The sequence below is a fragment of the Vipera berus genome, assembly GCF_964194415.1.
Source record: "Vipera berus genome assembly, chromosome: 3".
Taxonomy (NCBI): Eukaryota; Metazoa; Chordata; class Lepidosauria; order Squamata; family Viperidae; genus Vipera; species Vipera berus.
Window position 1 is genome coordinate 212,006,822 of NC_138204.1, and position 12,982 is coordinate 212,019,803.

General features: G+C 44.4%; 1 protein-coding gene across 2 annotated transcripts in view; it reads right to left on the reverse strand.

Moving 5' to 3' along the window:
* Nucleotides 1-12,982, reverse strand: part of TRAPPC9 (trafficking protein particle complex subunit 9) — a 353,693-nt gene that overhangs the window by 243,593 nt on the left and 97,118 nt on the right. For both annotated transcript variants that reach the window (XM_081323018.1, XM_081323017.1), the window contains one exon: nt 3,365-3,507. In XM_081323018.1, the coding sequence (XP_081179144.1) occupies nt 3,365-3,507 (143 nt within the window). The remainder of the gene's footprint in view (nt 1-3,364; nt 3,508-12,982) is intronic.

Genomic DNA, 12,982 nt, shown 5'->3' on the forward strand with positions numbered 1-12,982 from the left:
AAAGGAGTGTTTGGGGAAGGGCTGGTTGCTGAAAGCAACCGTTCCGTTTGAGGATTCAAGTTCCAGTGTTTTGTTTCTTGTTCTGTTGTTTGTGTAATAAATCTTGGCAGACGCTTTCCAGCCTCAGACGCTCTCCAGTCTCTACTGTTTATACAGGGGTTTGCCTTTCTGCAAGGCCGGTAGCAGGCTGGTTCAGAACAACTCTGCTCAAGCATCGCTTCTGTGCTATGTCCGAGATGGGAGGGAGGGAACTGCCAATGATCTTTTCAGCCATCCTCACCACTCTCTGCACCGCCTTCCTGTCTGAAGCAGGGATGGCACATCTGTGGCGAGAAGCTGGTATGAAGAACTACAACCTAGGAGTAGATGATCTGCCCATAAAGAGACTGATAATAACATCCCTGACTTCGGATCATATTGTCATTGCCCCAACACAAAAAACAGATCTAGATCTGATCTAGTGTGTGATCCCGCCAGTGAGTCAGGCCACTGATAATATGGATGAGGTCTGGGGTCGCATCCAGATAATCAACTAGTGGTGGATAACTTCTACTTTTTAGAATCAACTATCAATGGCAAAGGAACTAACATTTAAGAAGTATGCCATGGACTACAGTAAAATGGCCATAAAAATCTTGGAAAAGATTTTTTTTTATTTTTTTTTACGCTGATGATACCCAACTTTTTCTTTCCACCCCGAACCAACCCAGTGATGCCCTCGCCGTGATGTCCCGGTGCCTGGAGGCGGTTCAGGTCTGGATGGGGAGAAACAGGCTTCGTCTCAATCCCGCCAAGACTGAGTGGCTGTGCATATCGGCATCTCGGGCTAACCAGACTATTCCACCTCTAACGATGGGGGGTGAGGTGTTACCCCCCGTTGATAGGGCTCGCAACTTGGGCGTCCTCCTGGATTCACGACTCAATTTTGAAGATCACATAGGAGCCGTGACCAGGGGGGCTTTTGCACAGGTTCGCCTGGTGCGCCAGTTGCGTCCCTATCTGGACCGAGACGCCCTACGCACAGTTACTCATGCGCTCGTGACCTCCCGTTTGGACTACTGTAACGCTCTCTACATGGGGATGCCCTTGAAGACCACTCGGAGGCTTCAATTGGTGCAGAATGCGGCCGCGCGAGTTGTAATGGGGGTCTCCCGATACTCCCATGTAACACCTCTACTCCGCGAGCTGCATTGGCTTCTGGTTGCCCTCCGGGTGAAATTCAAGGTGCTGGTTATTACCTATAAAGCCCTACATGGCCTGGGTCCGGGGTATTTGAGGGAACACCTGCTGCCGGCATCAAATGCCCTTCGCCCAGTGCGCTCCCACAGGGAGGGTCTGCTCAGGGTCCCACCGGTAAGAGATTGCCGGCGGGTTACACCCAGGGATAGGGCCTTCTCAGTGGGGGCGCCTGCCCCCTGGAACCAGCTGCCAGTGGAGCTGAGGACTGCCCCCGACCTCCGGTCATTCCGCCGGGGCCTGAAGACCTGGCTCTTCGAGCTCTCGGGCCCAGGCTGAGGAGTAATTTATTTTAACTCGGGGTTTTTTAATTGCACAGGGTTTGTTTAATCTTTTTTAAATTGGTTTTAACTTTTGTATTGCTGGTTTTTTAACTCCCTGTAAACCGCCCTGAGTCCTCAGGGAAAGGGCGGTATATAAATGTAATAATAAATAAAATAAATAAATAAATTTTAATTCCATTTATATCCCGCCCTTCTCCGAAGACTCAGGGCGGCTTACAAGCTTAGCAGTAGCCTTCATTCTATGTATATGCCTGCTTATTAGGGCTTTCACACCCCCCAAGCGGCATTATTACAAAGTCAGCTTAAAGATGCCAAGATACGCCTCTATCCACAAAATCAGAATTAGGAAGGAGAAAAGCAAAAATTGAACTTTGAAGAAATAAGACAGAACAAATACTGACAATATTAAACTTTGGCACTGGAGAAGATTCCTGAGAATACCATGGATAACCAGGAAAACGAACAAATGGATCATCCAGTTCTCACCCAAGGCTTAAATAAACATGCTTAGATTATCATACTTTGGACACACTATGAGAAGACCTAGCTCTCTCGAGAGGTCTCTAATGCTGGGAGATGTGGAAGGGATGAAAAAGAGGATACTGGCACAAATGTGGAGTAGTGATGGATGAACCAAGACCTGAAGGACCAGGTTGTCCGGAGTAATTTATGTGATCTTTAAGAATCAATCCTGGTTCAATGGTACATAATGAATATTTTTATCAACCATTGACAAATAAAAAGGTGAACTGGGAATAGAACAGAACAGAATAACAGAGTTGGAAGGGACTTTGGAGGGCATCTAGTCCAACCCCCTGCTCAGGCAGGAAACCCTATACCATTTCAGACAAATGGTCTCTTCTTAAAAACCTCCAGTGTTGGAGCATTCACCACCTCTGGAGGCAGGTTGTTCCACTGGTTAGTTGTTCTAACTGTCAGGAAGTTTCTCCTTAGTTCTAGGTTGCTTCTCTCCTTGATGAGTTTCCATCCGTTGCTTCTTTTCCTGCCTTCGGGCGCTTTGGAGAATAGCTTGACTCCCTCTTCTTTGTGGCAGCCCCTGAGATACTGGAAGGCTGCTATCATATCCCCCCTCGTCCTTCTCTTCATTAGACTAGACCACAGGTCTGCAACCCGCAGCTCCGGAGCCGCATGCGGCTCTTTCAGCCATCTCCTGCGGCTCCCAGTCCTCTGCCATGTGCAGTCCAAAAAAAAAAGTGGGACTAAAAAAGTTCAACCAATCAATTCAAATATGCAGGGTAAGTGCATATCTCGCCTTGGCTCCACTCTTCAGTCAAACCCTGTTCTGCGTATGCACGCATGTACGCACATGCGCACACATTTTTTGCGTCTCCGAGTTTTTCCTTTTGTGAGGGAACCAGTTCCGAGTGGCTCTTTCAATGTTTCAGGTTGCTGACCCCTGGACTAGACATACCCAATTCCAGCAACCGTTCTTCATATGTTTTAGCCTCCAGTCCCCTGATCATATTTGTTGCTCTTCTCTGCACTCTTTCTAGAGTCTCAATTCTAGTGTACAAATTGTGTACAATAGTGTACAAATTGTCTCTTATTTTTGCTCGAGAATTTCTTGATGAATTACTCTTATAAAAAAATAAGATGAAGAAAAAAATAAAAAATAGATGAAGCAGCAAATCTAACCATATGTTCATTGCTGATCAGCCTTCATATAGCTATAGATCAAGATACCTAAGAATTTTAATAGTAAAGTCACTACTATTTGAGCATTTGGCAGAAAAAAAAGACTATTTCAGAATTGGCGTTAAGCTTCATTATTGATATTACTCATTTTAAATGAAGAAATACTTTTCTCAATAAACACAACTTACCTTGTTGCAGGCAAGGTACTGACACGTGTGAAGAACACAGATGGCTCAACGTCCACATGCAGCCCCAGGGACAAATTCCTATAATATCCATCAATATGTCCAGGGCCTCCTGAGTATCTGAAATTCAAGATGGCTTCCAACGTCTAAAAACAGAATAGTAAAAATATTTAACCTATTTATTTCTGAAATGGTGCTATTTATTTCGGAATAGCTCAGATAGCTTCAAATGCGTAACCCAAACACATTAGGTGACTAATTGTCTGTGTAACATGATCTATACACATCATGAAATGCAGAAGTTCAACATTAAATGTATACTAAGCAACCTGTAGGAGATGACCGGGCTGAGCCCAAGGGAGAAGGGGTCAAACACGTCATCAATCTCGAGGCCCTTCTCGTCCACAAGAGATCTAAGTCCAGCCCACCTTAACGTCTCTGAGTCTTTATCTACCACCAATTTGCTTCGACTGTTAGTAGTTCAGATTCTTGTGGAAAGCGTAAACTTGCAAAACATCTACAGGTGAAACTCGGAAAATTAGAATATCGTGCAAAAGTTCATTTATTTCAGTAATGCAACTTAAAAGGGGAAACTAATATATGAGATAGACTCATTACATGCAAAGCAAGATAGTTCAAGCTGTGATTTGTCATAATTGTGATGATTATGGCGTATAGCTCATGAAAACTCCAAATCCACAATCTCAGAAAATTAGAATATTACATGCAATCAATAAAACAAGGAGTGTACATAGAACAATATCGGACCTCTGAAAAGTATAAGCATGCATATGTACTCAGTCCTTGGTTTGGGCCCCTTTTGCAGCAATTACTGCCTCAATGCAGCGTGGCATGGAAGCTATCAGCCTGTGGCACTGCTGAGGTGTTATGGAAAACCAGGATGCTTCAATAGCGGCCTTCAGCTCTTCTGTGTTATTCTGTCTCATGTCTCTCATCTTTCTCTTGGCAATGCCCCATAGATTCTCTATGGGGTTCAGGTCAGGCGAGTTTGCTGGCCAATCAAGCACAGTAATCCCACGGTCATTGAACCAGGTTTTGGTGCTTTTGGCAGTGTGGGCAGGTGCCAAGTCCTGCTGGAAAATGAAGTCAGCATCCCCATAAAGCTCGTCTGCAGAAGGAAGCATGAAGTGCTCCAAAATCTCCTGATAGACGCCTGCGTTGACCCTGGACTTAATGAAGCACAGTGGACCAACACCAGCAGATGACATGGCTCCCCAAATCAACACAGACTGTGGAAACTTCACACTGGACTTCAAGCATCTTGCAGTGTGTGCCTCTCCATTCTTCCTCCAGACTCTGGGTCCTTGGTTTCCAAATGAGATGCAAAAGTTGCTCTCATCAGAAAAGAGGACTTTGGACCACTGAGCAACAGACCAGGTCTGTTTTTCTTTAGCCCAGGTAAGACGCTTCTGACGTTGTTTGTTGTTCAGGAGCGGCTTGACAAGAGGAATACGACATTTGAAGCCCATGTCCAGGATCCGTCTCTGTGTGGTGGCTCTTGATGCACTGACTCCAGCCTCAGTCCACTCCTTGTGAAAGTCCCCAACACTTTTGAATGGCCTTTTCCTGACAATCCTCTCCAGGCTGCGGTCATCCCTACTGCTTGTGCATCTTTTTCTTCCACACTTTTCCCTTCCACATAACTTTCTAGTAATGTGCTTTGATACAGCACTTTGGGAACATCCAACTTCTTTTGCAATTACCTTTTGAGGCTTTCCCTCCTTATGGAGGGTGTCAATGATGGTTTTCTGCAAAACTGTCAGGTCAGGTCAGCAGTCTTCCCCATGATTGTGATTCCTACTGAACCAGGCTGAGAGACCATTTAAAGGCTCAGGAACCCTTTGCAGGTGTTATGGCTTAATTAGCTGATAAAGTGGGACACTTTGAGCCTAGAATATTGCACCTTTTCACAATATTCTAATTTTCTGAGATTGTGGATTTGGGGTTTTCATGAGCTGTACGCCATAATCATCACAATTATGACAAATCAGGGCTTGAACTATCTTGCTTTGCATGTAATGAGTCTATCTCATATATTAGTTTCCCCTTTTAAGTTGCATTACTGAAATAAATGAACTTTTGCACAATATTCTAATTTTTTGAGTTTCACCTGTATACATTCATCTGTACTGCCCGGGCTCCTGATTTCCTGCGCCTGATACCACCCATGTGACCTGCTAGGAGGCCATCGGTTCAGAGATATTGCCTTACCTAAACAGAGAAATGAAATGACCAAGGGAAAAAAGAAAAAAAAAGGGGGGGGGGAAGCCGTGAGAGTTAAGAGCAACTTCTGTCTTTCTGCTGGCTTGGATGCATTCTGTATGTTAGTCCATTTGAGGCACCTTGGTTCAAAAACTCTTCTCCTGTAGTGCAACTTCGGCAACTTTAAGACTTGTGGACTTCAACTCCCAGAATTCCCCAGCCAGCATGGCCCTCCAAACTCGGCAATTTTAAGCCTTGGGGACTTCCAACTCCTAGAATTCATCAGCCAGCACGGCTGTCTAACATTGGCAATTATAAGATTTGGGGACTTCAACTCCCAGAATTCCTCAGCCAGCCAAGTCAGTCAATTCCAATTCTGGGAGCTGAAGTCCCTAAGTCTTATAATGGCCAAGGTCAAACAGCCATGCTGGCTGAGGAATTCTGGGAGCTGAAGTCCCCAAAGTCTTAAAATTGCCGAACTTGGAGAGCCATCCTGGCTGGGGAATTCTGGGAGTTGAAGTCCACAGGTCTTCAAGTTGCCAAAGTTGGGGACCCCTGCTGTAGTGCACTGTTTTGGCCCAATTAAAGGTTACAGACATCAAGGTTTTTAGTAGGATACGGATTTGTTCGTTAAATTTGCCGCCCATCTCACTGTGTCTACTCTGGGTGGGTTACAAAAATAAAATGGGGAAAAAAATGATTCAAAAAAAAAAATGTAAACACAACAATAGTCAATGGTTTTTTGATCTATCAGGCCTGGACTGAAGGGGTTTTGGCTTTTAATATTGTTTTAATTGTTGGGCTTAAGTAATTTAATCTATTTTAATTTTATACTATTTTTATATTGTATTTTATGCTGCCCTGTAAACCACCCTGAGTCCTTCCGGAATAATAACAATAAATAAAATAATAAATAATAATAATAAACCTTTATTGACAAAGTACAACATGTGTACACTGAGATTAGCTGAGCCTCCCTTTGTGCTCCCACCCCCCAACACACAGTGACAACAAACCCTCCATCCTACCACACCATGTGGACCAACTACACCACACACCGGCCTCCCAAGTCAATTCTGCATAAGATTATGTCCCATTTAAAAGCCTAACAGCCCACGGATAAAAGCTATTTTTCAGCCTGTTGGTATGGCTGGCTATATTCCTATATCTCCTACCGGATGGTAGGAGAGTAAAGAGATACCGTCCAGGGTGTGAGTCATCCCTGAGAATCTTCCTCACTCTTCCAAGGCAACGAATAGGTCGGTATAAAAATTTAATTATAAATAAAATAAATAAATTGTGGAAAAAACAGTTGTAAGTCACTTTTTTCAGGTGCCGTTGTAACTAAGGGAACTGTTGTAAGTCAGTTACCTGTAGTTTCTCTGGCTGGTCGAATATGAATTCACAGAGCATTAAAAAACAAAAAACGAAGTCACAATCTACTGCAACCCTGTGCATCTAACTTAGACAATCACCTCCGTTATTTGCAATGGGACAAAAGCTGAATTTATGGAATTTCTATTGCTGAGCGAGACAGTTGTTTAAGTGAGTTTGCCCCCACTTTATGACCCTTTCTTGCCACCGTTGTTAAATGAAATACTGCAGTGGTTAAGTTAGTAGCATGGCTGTTATGGTGAACCCGGCTTCCCTGTTGCTTTTGCTTGTCAGAATGGCGCAAAAAGGGGATCACGTGACCCCGGGACACGCTGCGACCGTCACAAATGTGAGTCAGTTGCCAAGCGTCTGAATTTTGATCACGTGACCACGGGGATGCTGCAACGGTCATTAAGGGTGAAAAATGGTCAGAAGTCACATTTTTTCCAGTGCCGTTGTAACCCTGAACGGTCACTTAAATGAACTGTTAGAAATGAAGGATTACCTGTGCTGGGACCTGGAAAACGTGGAGCTCCAATATTGTCATTTGTCTTTAATAGCTTTACAAACTATGCATTAACACAAATGGTATTGTCATGGTTCCGGCAGATGAAACTCTTCAAAGAATTTCGAGGCATTGTTTACCTTAAAGAATCTTTATTTGAGCAGCGTAGCATAGGCACTAACACAATCGAAGCCAAAATCTGAATTCCCCTCCCCTGAGCACATAGTAAAAGGTAAAGATAAAGGTTCCCCCGCACATGCGTGCTAGTCGTTTCTGACTCTAGGGGCCGGTGCTCATCTCCGTTTCAAAGCCGAAAAGCCAGCGCTTGTCCGAGGACGTCTCCGTGGTCATGTGGCCGGCATGACTAGACGCCAAAGGCGCACGGAACGCTGTTACCTTCCCACCGTAATGGTCCCTATTTTTCTACTTGCATTTTTTACGTGTTTTCGAACTGCTAGGTTGGCAGAAGCTGGGACGAGTAACAGGCGCTCACTCTGTTACGCGGCACTCGGGATTCGACCCGCCAAACTGCCGACCTTCTGATCGACAAGCTCAGTGTCCTAACCCACTGAGTCCTTCCCCCAGTTGACAGTCATAAATCACATTCCCCAATTAGTTTGAAATTTAATTTTAATTTAATTTTATTAGATTTATATACCGCCCTTTCCCGAAGGACTCAGGGCGGTTTACAGGGTATTTAAAATCAGCAATACAAATACAAAAGTTAAAAAAACAATTTAAAAAGATTAAATTATCCCTTAAACTAAAAACCCTGGTTAAAAAATTCTCAGCCTGGGACGGAAAGCTCAAAGAGCCAGGTCTTCAGGTCCCGGCGGAATGAACGAAGGTCAGGGGCAGTCCTCAGCTCCACGGGCAGCTGGTTCCAGAGGGCAGGCGCATCCACAGAGAAGGCCCTCCCCCTGGGTGTTATCCGCCGGCAATCTTTTACCGGCGGCACCCTGAGAAGACCCTCCCTGTGTGAGCGCACTGGACGAAGGGAGCTTGATGCTGACAGCAGGTGTTCCCTCAAATATCCCGGACCCAAGCCATTTAGGGCTTTATAGGTCATCACCATCACCAGAAATGCAGGCTTCCCCTCCAGCCTGCCAATTCTTTATCACCTCTTATTTCAATAACCTTGGTTCTCACACTAGGTTCACTATTGTTATGTCTAGCTAAACTCTCATGCACATTCCTCCTCCCAGCATCATCTAACTCCAACTTTAACTCTAAGAGTAAAACATAAGAAGAAAATGGTTCCATCTCCATCTGTTGTCAATGCAATGTTAGCAGCATTGACAAGTATATTAATACATTATCTGCCAGATCAAACCACCATTTTTGAGAAGAGAGCCTGTGGCTTCACTGGATATAATCTAATTTAATTCTTTTTGCCTTTTGGATACTTGGCAACGGATAGAAAGTTTAGTCCCAGACAATAATCAATAAAGAATATTAGTAAATGAAAACATCCCACGTATTGGGTATAATAAATTTTCAAGCTAAGCTCATGTCTATCCATGTAGTTTTCTTGGTATTATTCATATGGAACAGACTGGCAAATTAAGCAAGATTTTTTTTTAAAAAAAAAAGAGTTCCAGATCATTTAATGAAAGCAAATTTGCAGTGAAGCGACATCTGCCAAATCTGTTATGTGTGACAGTGACAATTGTGTGCAATTTTGCAAAACAGCCAAAAATGGTCTTTCATTTTGAAGTCTAAGACTCGGAGTCAAACTATATATATGATGTTAGTTGATTGTTTAAATCAACCACAACATTTACATTATGTTTCATAAAGCCCCGAGCAGGAACATTTTCCTTGCCCAAAGCCATTTTCTACTAAGACTCGTCTTCTATCTGGAAAATATTTGCTATCCCAAAGGTGCTGTTTCCTATAAATAACTATCAAGAGATCAAAAGAAGCCAAGGGGAAAATGTTTTTTAGAAGTAAAGCAAAATTAAGTCTAATTTGGAGCAAAAACGGACACCGAAGTGAAACAAAACCACTTTTAAAGCGTTTAACTCGATGATGAGACAATGCTTTCTGTTAAACTCAAGTGGGAAAAGTATACAAATTGACGGACATCATTCTAAATGTGTTCTCGTGTAAAGTTAGGAACCTACAAATAAATCCACTGTGGTGAGAATTAGCCAGAGGAAAAAAAACACTACAGGTAGTCCTCCACTTGCAATCATTCATTTAGTGACCATTCAAAGTCACAACGGCACGGAATAAAGTGACTTACAATCAGTTCTTCCACTTACGTCCATTGCAGCAACCTCAAGGTTCACGGGATCGACATTCAGCTGCTCGGCAAAGGAACAATGGTACTTGTGACGGTCCAGGGTCCTGGGAACCTGGGATCTCCATGGTGATCTTCCCAACCGACTTTCGACAAGCGGAATCAACGGGGGGGGGGGGAGGGAGCCCTGAACAATCACTTAAGAGTGATTCTCTTAAGAACCAGAACAAAGAAGGTCGTATAATCGGCCCTTCCTAAAAACCAACTTGCTTTGGCAGCAGAAATTCTAGTCTCAATGGCTGGCTCAGGAATTCTGGGAGTTGAAGTCCACAAGTCATAAAAGAGCCCGGGTTCCCCAACCCCCTGCCCTAGGTTAAGGACTTCCTGTCCTTAATGAATTAATTTTCCCTTTAGTCAGCTAGTAAGTGATATTCACTTCTGAAATACATCACAAAAAAAAAGAATGCACAAGAAGGAGGAAAAAAATCCCCAAATATAGGTCGGCAGTTTGGCGGGTCGAATCCCGAGTGCTGCGTAACAGAGTGAGCGCCTGTTACTCGTCCCAGCTTCTGCCAACCTAGCAGTTCGAAAGCACGTAAAAATGCAAGTAGAAAAATAGGGACCACTACGGTGGGAAGGTAACAGCGTTCCGTGCGCCTTTGGCGTCTAGTCATGCTGGCCACATGACCACGGAGACGTCCTCGGACAAGCACTATATATATATATAGAGAGAGAGAGAGAGAGAGAGAGAGAGAGAGAGGGAGGGGGAGGGGGGGTTAGAATTGGGTGGGATTTTTTTTAAAGCCATTTTTAATTCATTTTAATTTATAGATTTTTTAAGGGCAACCAAAATGTGGGGAATTGGGACGGGTATAAGTTACGCATTGTAAATATAATTAGTTAATTACATTTGACTTCAGATGCTTGGATTACAATTACTGTCACCACTTCCTGCCCTCCAGGTGTCCAATTACATTTTTTATAATTGCTGACTTTGGATCACCCTGGCTGGGGACGATGGAATCCTGAAAGAGCCACAAGGCTGAAGAAAACTGCGTCAATGCATCTCCAAGACATTGCTGGTGCAGTGGTGAAGGTGTTGGCCTACAAACCAGGAGACTGTGAGTTCCAGTCCTGCCTTAGGGATGAAAGCTAGCTGGGTGACCTTGGGCCAGGCACTCTCGCGCAGCCCAACCCACCTCACAGGGTTGTTGTTATGGGGACGAGACTAGGAGGAGGAAGGAGCATTATGTGTGCTCACTGCCTTGAGCTGACACACATACATGCAAAATAAACAAGCACAAACGTGTTTAAGATAAAGAGATGATGATGGTGGTGGTGGTGGAGGAGGAGGAGGAGGAGGAAGAGGAGTATAGGCAGGTTTACTTTGAACAGCTTACATCATGCTTTACCTTTAAACACCATCAAAAACAACGCCTGCCTACTCCAGGTCTTTCGGAAGGATTTAACAGGTGAATAAAAATGCCAAATATAGACTAAACCTTTGACTGACTCGGCAACCAACTGTAATAATAATGTAGAAATCCACTGGATTTCTATTCAGTGCTCAAAACCCTTAACCTGTTCCTGCCCTGCTGACTCACAAAAACCGGCGCTCTGGAGTGTTGATGGCTTTTGTTAGGCTTTTCATGTGAATTAATTCAGTTCCCACCTGCAAGCCTTGAAACGAAAAACGTCACAAAACATGGAACGCAATATTCATGAAAGGGGTCCGCGGTTTTCTGACAAATTAAGTTTGGATGGGGGTGGGGGTGGGGGTGGGGCATGAAGAGCTGCATTTTTATACAGCTCTTCCTTGCCTCAAGACCTCAAGACCTCAAGAGTAATGGTTACCTGCAGTGAGGTAAATTTGCAGCAAAAGTGTCCGTGATCTTACTGTGCTACGTCCATTAACCTTAATGCAGACTTCACAGCTGGAGGCCCATTCACTGTGCTGAAAGTACCTCTAAATTGCACAGAACGTGATAGAAAATATGATTAAATTGACGAACGGTGGTTTTCTATTTGCAATATACAGATAAACTCCATGAATGAATGACCTGGGAGAAAACAAGACGGAATTCCATCACCCTAATGTAAAGACAGCACACTAAAAAGCAGAGACGTCACCCTGCCAACAAAAGTGCGTATAGTCAAGGCTATGGTCTTCCCAGTTGCAATGTATGGCTGTGAAAGTTGGACCATAAGAAAGGCTGAGTGCCAAAGAATCGAGGCCTTTGAACTATGGTGCTGGAGAAGACTCCTGCGAGTCCCTTGGACTGCAAGGCGATCAAACCGGTCAGTCCTAGAGGAGGTCAACCCTGCCTGCTCTTTAGAAGGCCAGATCCTGAAGCTAAAATACTTTGGCCACCTAATGAGAAGGACTCACTGGAGAAGAGCCTAATGGTGGGAAAGGTGGAGGGCAAGAGAAGAAGGGGACGACAGAGAATGAGGTGGCTGGATGGAGTCACTGAAGCAGTAGGCGTGAGCCTAAATGGACTCCAGAAGATGGTAGAGGACAGGAAGGCCTGGAGGAACGTTGTCCTTGGGGTCGCGATGGGTCGGACACGACTTCGCAGCTAATAACAACAATATATATATGGACTACTGGAGCACCAAAGAATGGAGGCCTTTGAACTGTGGTGCTGGAGAAGACTCCTGCGAGTCCCTTGGACTGCAAGACGATCAAACCGATCAGTCCTAGAGGAGATCAACCCTGACTGCTCTTTAGACGGCCAGATCCTGAAGCTAAAACTCAAATACTTTGGCCACCTAATGAGAAGGAAGGACTCACTGGAGAAGAGCCTAATGGTGGGAAAGATCGAGGGCAAGAGAAGAAGGGGACGACAGAGAATGAGGTGGCTGGATGGAGTGACTGGAGCAGTAGGTGTGAGCTTAAATAGACTCCAGAAGATGGTAGAGGACAGAAAGGCCTGGAGGAATGTTGTCCATGGGGTCGCGATGTGTCGGACACGACTTCGCAACTAACAACAACAAATGTAAAGTCCTTCGGGAAAGGGCGGTATATAAATTCAATAAAATAAAAAAATAAAAAATAAAGAACTAAACCTGAAACACTGAGGGTGAGACATGAATGTTTTTTTCCTAATTCAGTGGCCCCCAATCTTTTTTGGTACCAGGGACCGGGAAAAACCATTTTTTCCATGGACTGGCAATGGGGTGGGGGGGATGGTTTCACACGCTACCTAGATCCCACATATACGTAGATGAAGCTTCCCTCGTTTGCACAGCCTGGTTCCTAACAGGCCGGGGA